General features: G+C 34.6%; 1 protein-coding gene and 1 long non-coding RNA gene across 39 annotated transcripts in view; one reads left to right on the top strand and one right to left on the bottom strand.

Moving 5' to 3' along the window:
• Positions 1-16,793, top strand: part of TSBP1 (testis expressed basic protein 1) — a 220,018-nt gene that overhangs the window by 77,174 nt on the left and 126,051 nt on the right. The window contains exon 31 of one of the 37 annotated variants that reach the window (XM_045057360.1): positions 651-1,668. The exons of the other annotated variants lie outside the window; for them this stretch is intronic. Within the exon in view, the coding sequence (XP_044913295.1) occupies positions 651-1,438 (788 nt within the window). The 3' untranslated portion in view covers positions 1,439-1,668. Of the gene's footprint in view, positions 1-650; positions 1,669-16,793 lie in introns of those variants that run through there. 37 annotated transcript variants of the gene reach the window in all.
• Positions 1-16,793, bottom strand: part of LOC109499620 — a 148,566-nt gene that overhangs the window by 107,199 nt on the left and 24,574 nt on the right. The window lies entirely within an intron of this gene.

Genomic DNA, 16,793 nt, shown 5'->3' with positions numbered 1-16,793 from the left:
TCCACCACTTACTAACTCTATGACCATATTCACATTCATTTAAGCTTTTTGTACCTCAAGTTTCTTCATCTGTAAAATGGGGATAATAAAATGCCCTATATGGTTGTTGTGAGGATTAAATGAGTTAATAGTTCATATAAAATGCTCAGAACACTGAGTGCCTGATGTACGGTGAGCACCCAATAATTATCAGCTAGTATTATTATTACTTTTGAATAATGAGATATCCTTATACTCAATATGCAACGCATATTTAGAGGGTTTTTTCTATTTTAAGAAGCAATTATTGCTTATTTCCAAACTTTTTTCTACAAATAAATTCCATTTCTTTTCAGAATACATTCTCCTCTAGCTATTAAGCATTAATCATTAGCCATAATATACTGAACAAATGCCAGCCAGTTCATTTATAGTACATTTTAGCTCTTCTTTGATTAATATTCCAGTTTATTGAAGAGAGTCTGGCATATTACCAATACTTACACAATTTTAAGTGCAGAGTTCCACCATTTTCTACTTTCAGGAAATCTCAAGTTATCTGCGGTTTGTCATCTTTAAGACAAAAAATAAAGAAACGAATACCAGGGGGAAAGTAGGAATAAAGAGAAAGTACCTGATATCTGAAATGTGCAATTTTGTTGTGTGCTCAGTTATATTTCCAGGTTACACGGATGCACAAGTTGCAAAAAAATCAGATTTCAAGGCCCAGATTCTAAAAAATGAAGGCACTACAAAGACTGAGAACAGCCAAGAAGAAAACAAGAAAATATTAAAGAAGAAAATCTTATTTACAGATTCTGATGAATCCTTGACCTTAACGCACAAAACAGAGTCAAAAAGCAAAGTAAAAGGCATTGAGTTGGAGGACGGTGAGATAGGTATGGAGGTTGAGAAAAAGGAAAGTGACACCAGGATGCTGGGAGAAGACCAAATAAAGGGGCGTGACATAGGAATACCAATAGAAGAGGAAGCCCAAGTAAAGAGAAGTGAATCCAGAATACCACAAGAACAGGAAGCCCAAGTAAAGATGAATGACACTGGGATACCACAGGGACAGGGGTTTCAAATAAAGCAGAGTGAGTTAAGAACACAAGAAGGACAGGGGTCTCAAGTAGAGAAGAGTGAGTCTGAAATACCACAAACACAGGGCTCCCAAATAGAGAAGAGTGACACCAGAATACCACAAAGACAGGAGTCCCAAGTAAAGAAGAGTGAGTCTAGAATGCCACAAGCACAAGGGTCCCAAGTAAAAAAAGAGAGTTCTGAGAATAAAGGAAAGCAGGACAAAGACAAAGGAGATGCAAGGAAGAAGAAAGATACAGGAGAAAATGATACTATGAAGAAAAGTGATGAAGGAAAGCACAAAGTTAAAGGAAAGAAAGAATTAGAAGTCAAGAGTAAAAAAATAGAAGGTTCAGTAAGGGGCAAAGTCAACTGATGATTATGATTCCCATCCTCCAAATACAAGTCATAACCCAGTTATTGCCTAAATGGATCATAATCACAGAATCCCTTTAATTTATACATCCACAGAGTGTCTACTGTAGTTCTTTCACCATTTTTAGTCCTCTCAGCCACAAATCTCAGCTTCCAATTGTTTGTTTTCTAAGTTGATAATTATGACTTAATCAAGAAAGACTGGATACTTTCTGAAATAAACATTTTGACTAAAGAAATGTATAATTTTCTTTGACAACTATTACATTAATTCAGCCTAACCAATCAACCAACTAGGGCTTCTCATAAAACATTTTTTTATTTATTTAAAAAAATTTTTTTATTAACATTTATTTATTTTTGAGACAGAGAGAGACAGAGCATGAACAGGGGAGGGGCAGAGAGAGAGGGAGACACAGAATGTGAAACGGGCTCCAGGCTCTGAGCTGTCAGCACAGAGCCCGACGCGGGGCTCAAAATCACGGACTGTGAGATTATGACCTGAGCCGAAGTCAGACACCCAACCGACTGAGCCACCCAGGCGCCCCAAAACATTTTGATTAAAGAAATGTATAATCTCCTTTGACAACTACTACATTAACTTAGTGATAGACTAACCAATCAATGCTCCTGATGGTAGGCTGAATGTTCATGAGCACTCTTCCAGCAGTAATGGGTACATAAAAATATAAGTCAAGCTCCTTTGCAATCAAGTAGGGTTTAACACATACAGTGATACATGACAATTTTTTAAAAGTAAAATCTGAGTGTCGAAATGTAGTTTAGATGGATAGTATAATACAAGTTAGCAACCTGTTGGAATGAGAAGATTAAGGGGATAACAGCTTCATGGAGAAAGGAATGGTGGTATATATGTCTCAAGAGATGGATAAGATGTTGCTACACTGAGTGAGGTAGGAAGAGTCCAAAAAAAGGCAAAGGGATTCAAAACTGCCACACCACACTCTAGGAGAAGTAGGCAATTATGAGACGTAGGCTCATGAGAAGCATTCTAGAGTACTATTTTGAAAAGGAGGGTTAGAGAAGATACTGAAGAATATGAAAAACAAACCAGGAATTTATATTTTACTCATCAGGCAACTGGAAGCCTTCTAGGGTATTTGGGAAGTACAGTGAGGTGAATAAGGTTGCATTACCAATGTGTTAATCTTGTGATTGCACAAAATACACTGAAGAGGAGCAATGCCATAGGTAGCAAATCTAGTAAAGAGGTGTTTGGAGTAATAAGTGATGGAAACAGAATAAATAGAAGGGGTAGATATGAACTGTTTTTCAAAGAAGAAATCATTACCTCATGATGACTAACCAAATATGAGCAAGGAAAAGAAATAAAAACAACTGATGACTCTCTAACTCTTGAAACTGGACGAGAGAAAATCAATAACTAGGACCTAGTGTGTGGCACAGGGAGGGAAAAACAAATTGCTGAGTTTAAGGGAACAAACTGACACTTGTCATTTGATAGGGGGTCTGAAGTCAATCCAGTAGAGATAATTTGAAGCCACAGAGTAAATGAGTTCCCCAAAAAAGAAAGTACAAAGCTAGCAAAAGCACAGGTCCAAGAACTGGGCCTGTTAGATATAATAGGTTGAAGAAAAAAATTAAGGTATGGGAAGATGTAAGGAATACCTGTAGAACAAATGTTCTGATAATTAAAGAAGATGAGAATTTAGAGAAAGGGTGTTTAAAGGATAGCCAAGATTTCAAGGACAGAAAGGACAGAAAAAGACCACTGTGGCTGCTATCTGGAGGTGACTGATGAACTTCCAAAGAGAGGCTACCAGGGGAAGGAATGGAAGAAGGCAGAAAATAGAAACACAAGCAAGTAGCTGCAGGATATGCCTTTCAATAAAACCAATTTTAGTCTGCTTTTTAAGTATTGTTTTTAGGAATTTCATCTTTATAGTACTCTATTCTGTGCTAGTTGGCCCATAGTCTGAATATTACATTGAGTTCTGTCAGAGGATGTGGATCAAGTACAAGGCCTTCAGAAGAGAAGGGCTATGATGCAAAGGGATTCAAATCCTTTCAAGTGAGCAGTTTTACCTAGTGCAGAAAACACAGAAGAACACAATGAGAATTATCTTCATATACTAGATTATGATTATAGATTAGATTAGAATTTTTGTATGGCTCCCAAGAAAATAAGGAAATAAGAATAGAAGAAATAAGAAATTAAGGAAATAGGAAAATAAGGAAAATAAGAGTAGAAGGATCCAAGTAACAGATCTGTATCTCAGTATAAGGGCAAGTGGGATGCCTAAAAGTGCTGGAGGGAGAGCTTAATCACTGGGTGGAAATGCTGCAGAGGAGATTTTTAGGAATCAGCTGGGTAGTTGGAGCAGGTAATCTTTATGGTTCCTTTAAAATATAAGCCCATAATTCAAAGTATAAAATTCTTTTGGACTAACTAGATGTCTTCCAATGAACCTTTCACACTAATCTAATATGCTAGGATTCTTTAAAGAGGTTTCCTCCTCTCTCTCTCTCTCTCTCTCTCCCTCTCCTCTCTCTCTCTCACACACACACACACACACACACAAAGAGAAATCAGACTTTAGTCCCTGCTGCCCAAAGTATAAAACATTTCATAAATATACCTAACCACAGGGGCGCCTGGGTGGCGCAGTCGGTTAAGCGTCCGACTTCAGCCAGGTCACGATCTCGCGGTCCGTGAGTTCAAGCCCGGGGCTCTGTGCCGACAGCTCAGAGCCTGGAGCCTGTTTCCGATTCTGTGTCTCCCTCTCTCTCTCTGCCTCTCCCCCGTTCATGCTCTGTCTCTCTCTGTCCCAAAAATAAATAAACGTTGGGAAAAAAAAAATTAAAAAAAAAAAAAGTTCTCATCACAAGGAAAAAATCTTTAACTATCTGAGATGACAGATGTTAACTAAACTTATTCTTGTGATCATTTCACAATATGTACATATATCATTAGGTTGTACACCTTAAACGTACATAATGTTGTATGACAGTTACATCTCCACAAAACTGGGGGGAGGGCAAAGGAATCAAGTCTTACACCTCAAATATGTGCAGTTTTTATTGTCAGTTTTACCTGAATAAAGACAGAAAGAAAAAAGAATGAATGGAAGTCTTACCATAAGTCATTTTATGTGTGGGAAAAAGCATATGAAAAGCAGGAAAATGAGCTTAGAGATAACAAAGCTGAATAAGAAATGCCAAGATAGGGGTGCCTGGGTGGCTGAGTCCATTGGGTGTCCAACTGTTGATTTCGGCTCATGTTCGTGGGAGCAAGCCCTTGGTTAGGCTCTGCACTAACAACATGGAGCCTGCCTAGGATTCTCTCTCCCTCTCTCTCTCCCCCACTCCCCTGCTCACACATGTTCTCTCTCAAAATAAAACAAACATTTAAAAACACCATAAAATTAGTCATAATTATATTTAATTACACTTAAATACATTTAATTATATTTATTTTGACTTATTCATATATTTACTAATCTATTTGCTCACTATTTCTCCTTGTATCTTAATCCTTGCTTTGTGGATTGATTTCCTTCTTCTAGACATGCATCCTTTATGTTTTTTATCCAGGTCTATGAATAATAAACTCCTTGGACTTTTTATGAAAAATTTTTCAACTTCACTTTCATTATCAAATAATATCTTTGCTGACTAAGGAATTCTGGGTTGGCAATTTATTTTCTCCAAGCTAACTGAAGTTACTATCCATTGCCTTTGGCCTTTGTGTTTGCTCTTTACAAGTCTTCTAAATACCCAGTTTGGAAGTTACTTTGGCATTTTCTGACTGCTGACATTTAGAATTTTCTCTTTGTTTCGGTGTTCCAGTTTCACTACTATGTATCTAGTACATTCTTATTATTCCTGCTTTGAAATTACTCATCTGAAACCTTCAGAGTCATGTCTTTTGTCAATTTTGAAAAATTCTTGGACATCATCTCTTTGAACTTTTGTTTTCCTCCATGCTTTCTACATTCTCCTTCTGGAACCCATATTAAATGGATTTTGGACCTTCTCATTCAAATCTCTTTCTGTTAACCTTGCTCTCATATTTTAAAACTCTCTCCGTAATGAAATATAGGTCCTTTCCTCAGGTCTGCCTTCCAGTTCATTATTTTTCTCTTCAGTATCTATGTTCTGAACAGCTCACTGAGTTTTTAGTCACTTAGTAACATTTATCATTTCTAGAAGTCCCATTTAATCCTCCTAATGGTTTATCCGTGTGTGTGTCTTGGACTTTTTTATGGTTTTTATTCTCTTAATTCTCTTCATGATTGTGCTATAGTAAATATTGGTAAACTTTTTCTGTAAATGGTTAGATTAAATAATTTTCAGCCTTGCAAGCCGTACACTCTCTAACTCAACTACTAAACTCTATAGTTATAATGCAAACGTAGCTATAGGCAACATATAAACCACTGGGCATGGCTGGATTTTGCCTGCGGTGGGCTGCATTTGACCCATGGGCCAGAGTTTGCCAACTCTTACTCTATTATCTCAAATTCATAAAGTACTGATCATCCTTTCCAATCCTACTTTGCTGTCAGCAACTTTGTCAAATGCTATTTCTACATCCTATTGAGTACCATAAAAATTTCCTTTTATTTTGTTGATATTAAGAATTACGTTGATTGATATGATTTTTTTTTTAATTTTTTTTTTCAACGTTTATTTATTTTTGGGACAGAGAGAGACAGAGCATGAACGGGCGAGGGGCAGAGAGAGAGGGAGACACAGAATTGGACACAGGCTCCAGGCTCTGAGCCATCAGCCCAGAGCCCGACGCGGGGCTCGAACTCACGGACCGTGAGATCGTGACCTGGCTGAAGTCAGACACTCAACCGACTGCGCCACCCAGGCACCCCAATTGATATGATTTTTAAATGTCACACCAACTTTGTATGACTGGCTCATAGTGTAGTAAACTCTTCATGTATTGCTGGATTCAAAAATATTTTATTAAGGAATTTTCCATCTACGTTCATAAAGGGATATTGGTCTAGTTTACTTCTCTTATAATTAGTCTTTCTTTGGTGTTGGTAATGTTGAGCTAGTAAAATTAGTAGGAAGATGTTCAGTCTTCTATTTTCTGATAAAGTTTTTATAAAATTGGTATTATTTCTTCTTCAAATATTTAACAGAATTCATAATGAATCTATGTGGATCCAAAGTTTTCTTTGTTGGAAGGGAATGTTTTCAGTTGGGAATGCAATTTGAATCAGGACTACAGAAATACTCAAATTTGTGTCTTTCAAGGGACACGTCCATTTCATTTTAGTTGTCAGGTTTATTGGCCTAAAGTTATTCATAATACCTCCCTATCTAAAGGATCTGTAGTGACTGCCCTTTTTCATTCCTGATATTGGTAACTGTGTCGTGTCTTTTCTCAATAATCTAACTCTAGAGGTTTATCAATTGAATTAATATTTTTAAATAGCTTTTGATTACATTAGTTTTGTTTCATTAATTTCTGCTCTTTTGTTAGTCCTTCTTTCTGCCTATTTTGGGTTTATTTACTAGTTTCATAAATTTGCTAGTTTCATAAATTTAAATCATTGGTTTTGACTTTATTCTTTGCTAAAGTAAAAAGTTAAGGTTATAAATGTCCCTCAGCACTGCTTTAGCTGCATACCAAATATTTTGATATGTTGTATTTTCATTTCTATTTAAAATATTTTTTAATTTTTCTTTATTAATTTATTTTTAATTTCTTCTTTAACTTATGGGTTCCCAGTATTTGGGTTTTTTTTTCCCAGATATATTTCTGTTATTGATTACTAACTTAAAACTGTTGTTACATTTACAACATACACACAATTTCAGTCTTCTTAAATTTACTGAGACTTGTTTTATGGCCAATCTTATATAGTCGATCTTAGTGAATGCACTTAGTGAATCTTAGTGTTAAGTGGATTTTCTATAAATGTCAATTAGGACTCAGTTGACTGATAACATTGTTCTTCTATATCCTTACTAATTTTCTGCCTATTTATCAATTAATGTTAGAGTGATGAAATACCCCATCTAAAATTTTAATTTGTTTATTTCTCCCTTTGATTTGCTAGTTTTGGGTATACACACATCTGGTATTGGTGTCTCTTCTTGATTTTTACCACTTTATCTCTAGAAATTGTCCCTGTTTAACTCTGGTAATATTCCTTGTTGTGATTTCTACTTTGTTTGATATTAATGTAGCTACTCCAACTTTCTTATGATTAGTTTTTTCATGGTGTATCTTTTTCTGTCATTTTAATCTGTCTGTATCTTTATAATAAAGGATTATTTTCCTTAATGAGCATATAGTTGGTCTTACTTTTTTTTTAACCTACAGTCTCTATCTTTCAAATGGAGTGTTTATGCCATTCGTATATAATGTGATTATTGATATGCTGGGATCATGTCTACCATTTCAGTATTTGCTTTCTATTTACCCATCTGCTCTTTGGGCCTTTGTCCTCTTTTCCTGCTTCACTCCAGATTAATTGGGTACTACTTAATGTTTCCAGTGTGTCTCAACTATTTACCTACTATTAATCTTTTTCTTGGTGTATGCTACAGGATTTAATATATATGTGTGTGTATGTTTGTGTATTCATGTGTGTAAGTGTGTGTCTTTAATTTACTATGGTCTACCCTCTATGATATATCACTTTATATATAATGTAAGAACCTTAAATATATTTCCATTTCCCATTCCTATCTTTTGTGACATTTTTATTATATATTTCACTTCCACATGTATTTTATTTTTCTTTTTTAATTTATTTTTGGGACAGAGAGAGACAGAGCATGAACGGGGGAGGGGCAGAGAGAGAGGGAGACACAGAATCGGAAACAGGCTCCAGGCTCTGAGCCATCAGCCCAGAGCCTGACGTGGGGCTCAAACTCCCGGACCGCGAGATCGTGACCTGGCTGAAGTCGGATGCTTAACCGACTGTGCCACCCAGGCGCCCCTCCATATGTATTTTAAACCGCATGATACATTATTACTATTTTGTTAGTCAATTATTTTATTTAAAAAATTTTAAGAGAAAACAAGATATAGATATATAGAGAGATATGTATACACACACACACATATTAACCAATTCTGGAACTCCTTTTTCTGCTGTGTGGTTCTTTTTTCTTAGTTTTTTAAAATATTTATTCATTTTTGGGAGGGAGAAAGACACAGCACGAGGAGGGGAAAAGTAGAGAGAGAGGGAGACACAGAATCCGAAGCAGGCGCCAGGCTCTGAGCTGTCAGCACAGAGCCCGACACAGGGCTCAAACTCATATAAGCCATGAGGTCATGACCTAAGCCGAAGTCAGACACAGCTGACTGAGCCACCCAGGTGCCCCATCTGCTGTGTGAATCTTAATTTAAATCTAGTATAAATTTTTGTTTTCACTTTGGAACTTCTTTATTATGTTCTACATGAAAGTTTGCTGTACACAAATTCACCTTTTACCAATTACAAAAAAATCCATTTCACCTTCAGGTTTTTTTTTTTTTTTAATTTTTAATGTTTATTTTTGAGAGAGAGAGAGACACAACATGAGCAGGGGAGGGGAAATAGAGAGGGAGACACAGAATCTGAAGCGGGCTCCAGGCTCTGTGCTGACAGCTCAGACATGGGGCTTGAACTCACAAACTGTGAGATCATCACCTGAGTTGAAGTCGGACACTTAACCGACTGAGCCACCCAGGTGCCCCACACCTTCCGTTTTGAAAGATATTGTTTCTGAGTGTAGAATTCTAAGTTGACTTCTTTCCCAGTACTTTAAAGATGCTATTCCACTGACTTTGGCTTTAGAAGATTCTGACAAGATATCTATGACAGTATTTATGTTTGTTCCTCTGTGTGCAATGTGACTTTTTTCCTCAGACTGCTTTAAAGATTTCGTCTTTATTGCTGAATTTATTACGTACCTTGGTGTAGCTTTCTTCATATCCTTCTCCTTGAGATTTATTGAGCATCATGGACCTATGAGTTTAGTTTTCTACAAATCTGAAAAATCTCTTGACCATTATTTCTTTAAGTATTTTTTTTCTGTCTCCACCTCCATTCCCTATCATTTCTGGAATTGTTGAATTACAAATCTAGAATAACACATAAATTAGACTGTTGAATACTGTCCCAAAGATCACTAAGACTGTTCAATTTTTTTCCTCTTTGTGCTTGTATTGCATATTATCTATTGTAATGTCTTCAAGTTCACTCACCTTTTCTGTTGTTCTGCCTAATTGCTATTAATCCTACCCATTACTTTTTACCTTATATATATACTTTTTTATCACTAAAAGTTGCATCGGGTTTTTTTTAACTTTTAATTTCTCTCCTCACAATGTTTGCATTTTTCTTTAAATAATATATAATAGATGTTTTAATGTCTTTTTTGCTTACTTTCTTTGTTTCATTAAACTCCATGTTGCCTGTTGTCCAATGACTGATAACACTGATTTATTTTGTTCAGTTGGCTAGTTGTTTACTGTGGAAAAGAAAATCCAATCTGTTACTCCATCATGGCTCAAAGCAGAAATCTTTCATTATCATTTTTATATGCATTTCTGTGACTGCTACATTTTCGTGTTTATTAGCTGTTTGGATAGGCTCTTTTAAAAATGGTTCAAGCATCTTGGCCATTATTAGTGGGCTGTCTCTTTTACTTACTGACGGTGAATATTGTTCATATAGCTAATTAAGTATCTTATTTCATTTATATGTGATGTATGTGTTTTCTCCAACTCTCTGGCTTACTTTTTCAATCATTTAATGATTTCCTTTGATAAGTACAAATTCTTCATTATAACATGATCCCTATCTTTTCTTATTATTAATGTTTTTTGTGTACTATTCAAGAAAGATTTTCCTACCCTTAGTCCATGAAGATCTGCTCATACACTATTTTCAAGAAGCTGTATTGTCTTATCTTCAATACATTTAGATCTATAATCCAATTAGAATTTTTTTCTCCCAGATATCCAGTTAACCCAACATCATTTGAAAAGACTTTTCTAACCCATAGTTCTGTATTGCACCATTTGTTATAAATCAATTGTGGGTCTACTGCAGGGCTTTTCTATTCCACTGATAAATAAATTTTTATCTTTTCACCAGCATCACACTTTTTTTACAGTTCTATACATTACTCAGTGCTCAAAATGTACTCTTAATCCCCTTCACTTATTTCACCCATCCCCCCCCCCACCTTCCTTTGGGTAACCATCAGACTGTTCTCTAAAGTTAAGAATCCATTCTTCGATTGGTCTGTTTTTCTTCCTTTGTTCGTTTGTTCCGTTTTTTGAATTCCACATACAAGTGAGATCATATAATATTTTTCTTTCTCTGACTGGCTTATTTCACTTACCATTATACCCTCTAAATCCATCCATGTTGTTGCAAATGGCAAGAGCTCATTATTTTATATAGCTGAATAATATTCCATTATGTGTGTGTGTCTATACATATATACATATATATATATATCACATATACACATGTATACATATACATATATGATACATACATATAATTATATAATTAATATATAATTATATATATATACACAATCACATCTTCTTTGTCCATTCATTTATTGAAAGACACTTGGGCTCCTTCTATAATTTGACTATTGTAAATAATCCTGCTATAAACATAGGGGTGCATGTATCCCTCTGAATAGTGTTTTTGTACTTTTCAGTAAATACCCAGTAATGCAATTACTGTTCTATTTTAATTTTTTGAGGAACGTTCATACTGTCTTCCACAGTGGTTGTACTGGTTAGCATTCCCACTAACAGTGCAAAAAGTTTCTTTTTCTCCATATCATCTCCAGCACTTGTTTCTGGTATTTTTTTATTTTAGCCATTCTGACAGGTGTGAGGTGATAATCCATTGTGGTTTTGATTTGTATTTCCCTGGTGATGAGTGATATTGAGCATCTGTTCATGTGTCTGTTTGCCATCTGTGTTTCTTCTGCCCATTTTTTAATTGGATTATTTGTTTTTTAAGAATTTAGTATAAGTTATTTATATATTTTGGACATAACACTTTATCAAATATGTCATTTGCAAACATCTCCCATTCTGTGGGTTGCCTTTTAGTTTTGTTGATTGTTTCCTTTGTTGTGCAGAAGCTTTTTAACTTGAGGAGGTCCCAATGGTTTATTTTTGCTTTTGTTTCCCTTGCCTCAGGAGACATTTCTAGAAAGACGTTGTGGCCGATGTCAGAGAAGTTACTGCCTGTGCCTTCTTCAGGGATTTTTATGGTTTCAGGTCTCACATTTAGGTCTTTAATCCATTTTTAGTTTATTTTTGTGTATGGTATGTGAAAGTAGTCTAGTTTCATTCTTTTGCAACACCACTTGTTGAAAACTGTCTTTTCCCCATTGTATATTCTTGTATCCTTTGTCAAAGGTTAACTGACCATATAATTGTGGGTTTATTTCTAGATTTTCTATTCTGTTCCATTGATCTATTTGTCAATTTTTGTGTCAGTACCTTACTGTTTTGATTACTACAACTTTACAATAGAACTTGAAGTCCAGAATTGTGATATCTCCAGTTTTGTTTTTCTTTTTTCAAGATTGCTTTGGCTATTTGTGGTCTTTTGTGCTTCCATACAAATTTTAGGATGGTATATTCTAGTTCTGTGGAAAATGCTATTGATATTTTGACAGTGATTGCATTAAATATGTAGATTGTTTTGGGTAGTATAGACATTTTAACAAGATTTGTTCTTCTAATCCATGAGCATGCAATGTCTTTCCATTTCTTTGTATCACCTTCCATTTTTTCATCAGTGTTTTATAGTTTTCAGAGTACAAGTCTTTCACCTCTTTGGTTCACTTTATTCATAACATACACTGTCTTAATTACTGCAATATAGTATCTTAATAACTGGTAGAATAGGTTCTTTTATATTTTTGTTTCTCTTGAATATTGTCTTAGACTTGACATTTCCGTATTTCTTTTAAAATTCTTTTTTTTAATTCCAGTTAACATACAGTGTAATATTAGTTTCAAGTGTACAATATACTAATTCAACACTTCCACATGATGCCTGGTGCTCATCACAGCAAGTGCACTCCTTAATCACCATCATTTATTTTACCCATCCCTCAACCTACCTCCCCTCTGGTAACCATCAGTTTATTCTCTATAGTTAAGAGTCTGTTTTTTGGTTTGCCTTTTAGAATCTTTTAGAAACTTTCTAAATCTCTCTCACATACATACACCCCAAAAAAGAAAAAGAAAGAAAAAACCCGCATGAATTTGTTTGGAATTGCATTGAATCTATAGTTAATTTGGGGATAACTTACAACTTTATGAGTCTTCCAATCCAATAATAAGATTTTCTTTCCATGTATCAGTCTTCTTGATTTTTTCTGAATACAGTTTTATAGTTTCCTGTGTCAAGGTCTTGCATATCTTTCATATGATATAAAGATAATGATATCTTTTTAAAATTCCATTTATTTTTTTGTTTTTTAATGTATAAAATAAAACTGAATTTTTTATAATGACTTTATATCCGGAAATTCTGGTAACTTAATCTATTATTCTTGTAATTAGTCCATATTATTATGGATGTTCTATGCTCACATCCAGGTCATCTGCAAATACTGAATTTCATTTCTTCTTTTGGAGTTGCAACGTTTAGCATTTTATTTCTTTTTATTGTTTTCTTGCAATGGCTAAGAACTCTATGTTGAATAGAAGTTGCAATGGCAAGCTTCATCTTCCTGTTACTAATCTCAGAGGTAAAGCTGTCAAAACTTCAGTCAGAACTATTGTATTTGCTATAGGTGTTCTAACCTTGCTTCTCTTCTGTTTCAAGTTTTCTAAGAGTTTGTATTATGAATAAATTTGATGTTTATCAAATGTTTTTTCTACATCTAGTGAGTTGATCACATGATTATTCTTTATTCCAGTATGGTCATGAACTACAGCAACTGAGCCTCTAGAATGTTAAACTAAATCTCGCATATCTGAAATAAACCAAACTTGGTCATGATGGCGTATACATGAAAAGGAGGACTGGATTTACTTTACTAATAATTTGTTTAGGATTTTTACATTTTCATAAGAAATATTCACTGGTATCTTTGCTTTTTAAAAACGTCCCTGTTAGGTTTTGGTATCAAGGATATGCTGGCTTCATAAAATGGATGGGGAATTATTTCTTTTTTTCTATTACGTGGAAGAGTTCTCCCTTAAACATTTCGTTGATTCACTAGTGCAACCACCTGAGTGTGGAGTTTTTTTATGAGATTTTGAATGAAGTTTCAATTGCTTTCAATCTTGTAGGGTTACTCAGACTTTACATTTCTTATCTCATTTCTTCTTTTTACCTTTGATCTTCCCCACTGTATGTTTGTTTTCTATTTAATTAATTTCTGCTCTTTACTACTCCTTTACTCCTACTTGCTTTCATTCAATTTTACTTTTTTTTTAATTTCTTGAGTTGAATGTTGATATCATTGATTTTTAGCCAATTTTCTTTTCTAATATTTGCATTTAAAGTTCTAAATGGAATTTAAGGCTTTAACTGGACCCCAACGCTTTGAATAATAGTATTTTCAATATATTTCATTAAAAAGTATATCTGCTTCCATTCTAGTTTTTATTTAACCTATAGATATTTTTTAAATGTAATTCTTGGGGCACAGTTGGTTAAGCATCTGACTTCAGTTCAGGTCATCATCTCATCAGGACTGATCTCACAGTCCATGAGTTCAATCCCTGCAACATGCTCTGTACTGACAGCTCAGGGCCTGGAGCCTGAAGCCTACTTCAGATTCTCTCTCCCTCTCTCTCTGCTCCTCCCCCACTCACACTCTGTCTGTCTCTCTCAAAAATAAAAACAAAACATTAAAAAAATTTTTTTAAATAAAATGTACTCTTGGGGCGCCTGGGTGGTGCAGTCGGTTAAGCGTCCGACTTCAGCCAGGTCACGATCTCGCGGTCTGTGAGTTCGAGCCCCGCGTCGGGCTCTGGGCTGATGGCTCAGAGCCTGGAGCCTGTTTCCGATTCTGTGTCTCCCTCTCTCTCTGCCCCTCCCCCGTTCATGCTCTGCCTCTCTCTGTCCCAAAAATAAATAAACGTTGAAAAAAAAATTTTTTTTAATAAAATAAAATAAAAAAAAATAAAATAAAATAAAATGTACTCTTAATTTCTAAATATACAGGAATTTTCTAATTATCTTTCTTTTTATTATAGCTTAATTCCACTGTGGGAAAGAACACATTTAATTTTACTTCTAATGTACTTCATAAAAAAGTGTATTCTTGATGGGTATAGTACTATATACATATCAAATAACAACTTTTTAACTATATTGTTCACATCACCTATAGCAAACTAAATTTTTTCCTGCTTCTATGTTTTAATGAGGTATAATCATCCATTCTGATTGCTGATTATATGTCAGTCAATTTATACTTTATTTAAAGTGATGTGATTTCACACATAAATTTAGACTTGTTATATAATCTTCATAAAATGATTATTTTATCATTATATCTAGTAATATTTTCTGACTTAACATCTACTTTGTAGGAAATTAACATAATTATTCCAGCTTCCTTTTGAATAGTGTTTGCATTAATTCTTTTTGATTCTTTTACTTACACCTTTTCTGTATTTTTGTTTTAGATGTGTCCCTTATAATACAGGGTACATTTCTAATCTAATCTAAGAATCATATTTTAAATGAAACATTTAGTCTATTTAAACTTAATGTTATCATAGATATACTGGGATTTAAATATATTCTACTATTTGCTTTCTATTTTTACTCTAGACATCCTTTTAGACTTCTACATTAGCAGTTTATGCATTACTTTACCATTCTTCTAATACTCACCTTAAAAGGTGCATGAAGCATCCCTGACTCAATCCACTTACATACAAATTAGAACATTTACTTCTTCTATATAATGTAAGGACATTAGAACCTTTTGACTTCTTCGATTTCATCTTAAATGCTACTTTTGTTATGGATTTTAATTCTATACAAACTAACTCTCACAAGATTTTATTGTTTCATAAGTCAGTATTTATTTAGATAGACCCACATATTTACCCGCCCATTCCTTTTCAGTCTTCCTTATATCTGCTAGTGTATATAGAGTAATAATATTCTTTCTGCCGGAAGAATATCTTTCAGGCTTTCCTCTGGTGAAGAACTATTTGTGACAAGTTCCCCTTCTCCTTTATTCTCAATCTGAGAATATCTTCATTTCACCTCCATTTTTGTAGAATATTGTTACTGGGTACAGAATTCCTGATGGGCAATTATTTTCCAAATTCAATTTTATAGAAGTAACTCCTTTTTTGCAGTACATTGCATTGGTTTGCGAAACTGCATAATTTCAAAACAAAGTAAATGGGCACATGTTTTAAGTATAAATACAACTCTCACAGTAATCATACAACTTACATGATAAGAGCTGAAGTTAATGGATACACAGTACAGAGTAGCCTACTATTCACATGAGCACTGATCAATATATTATATCAAGGAATAAAAATTTGACAATTTCATTAAATAAAGGTTGAAGAAGAAAACATCCACAATTCATTGGTCTAAACTATTTCCTCTTTCCCATCCTGAGAACTTTATTACAGTAGGCAGTTTCTAATATTTATTTCATAGAGCACATAAAAATACTACACTCATTGACAATCACTATGCCATAAAAGTTATGACAGAACCTGCTTATGTTGGTTGTCTGTGTACACAGTGGAAAATCATTGTTCTTACACTTTCCTAATGACAAGAATTGGGAGCAATCTGTCACAGCAAGATGCGCAGGATCAAGGATACTCTCCCAGGACCACAAACAAGTGGAAAAGAACAGCCTTTCCCAATGGGCCTCATAGATTTTCACATGATGAGCTCCCTCAAAGAACCAAGTAATCCTGGTATTCTCCCCAGGCCACAAGAAAAGTCCCCACTTCTAGTACCAATACCTCATCTCTACCATAGCATCAAAGGAAAGTTGTCTACTCTTTCTCCCTGAAGATCTCTATAGAACCAGCAGCTTCAAATAGATCCTCCAGGCATTATCAGCTAGCCTGCCTGTGGCTGTCATATTGCTTCAGAAAGTAAACTGAGAATGGGAAGTCGTGATGTACACATCACTACATGTCACCATCCTCTATACCAAATATGATAAATATTTACTAAATATTGCTGAAGAGCAATAGAAAAGAGCCCACTAATTATAACCTAGCACATCAAGTCCCTTAGAATGAAGTAGGTATCATGCCTAGGGAACAATGACCCATGCTAAGACTACCAAGCAATTGAAAATGAACACCCTATGTGTTCTACATTTGTTTTTGTTTGTTTGTTTGTTTGTTT

Source organism: Felis catus, chromosome B2, assembly GCF_018350175.1.
Source record: "Felis catus isolate Fca126 chromosome B2, F.catus_Fca126_mat1.0, whole genome shotgun sequence".
Taxonomy (NCBI): domain Eukaryota; kingdom Metazoa; phylum Chordata; class Mammalia; order Carnivora; family Felidae; genus Felis; species Felis catus.
Note: the sequence above shows the minus strand (reverse complement) of the source record. Positions and strands in the feature narration are given on the sequence as shown.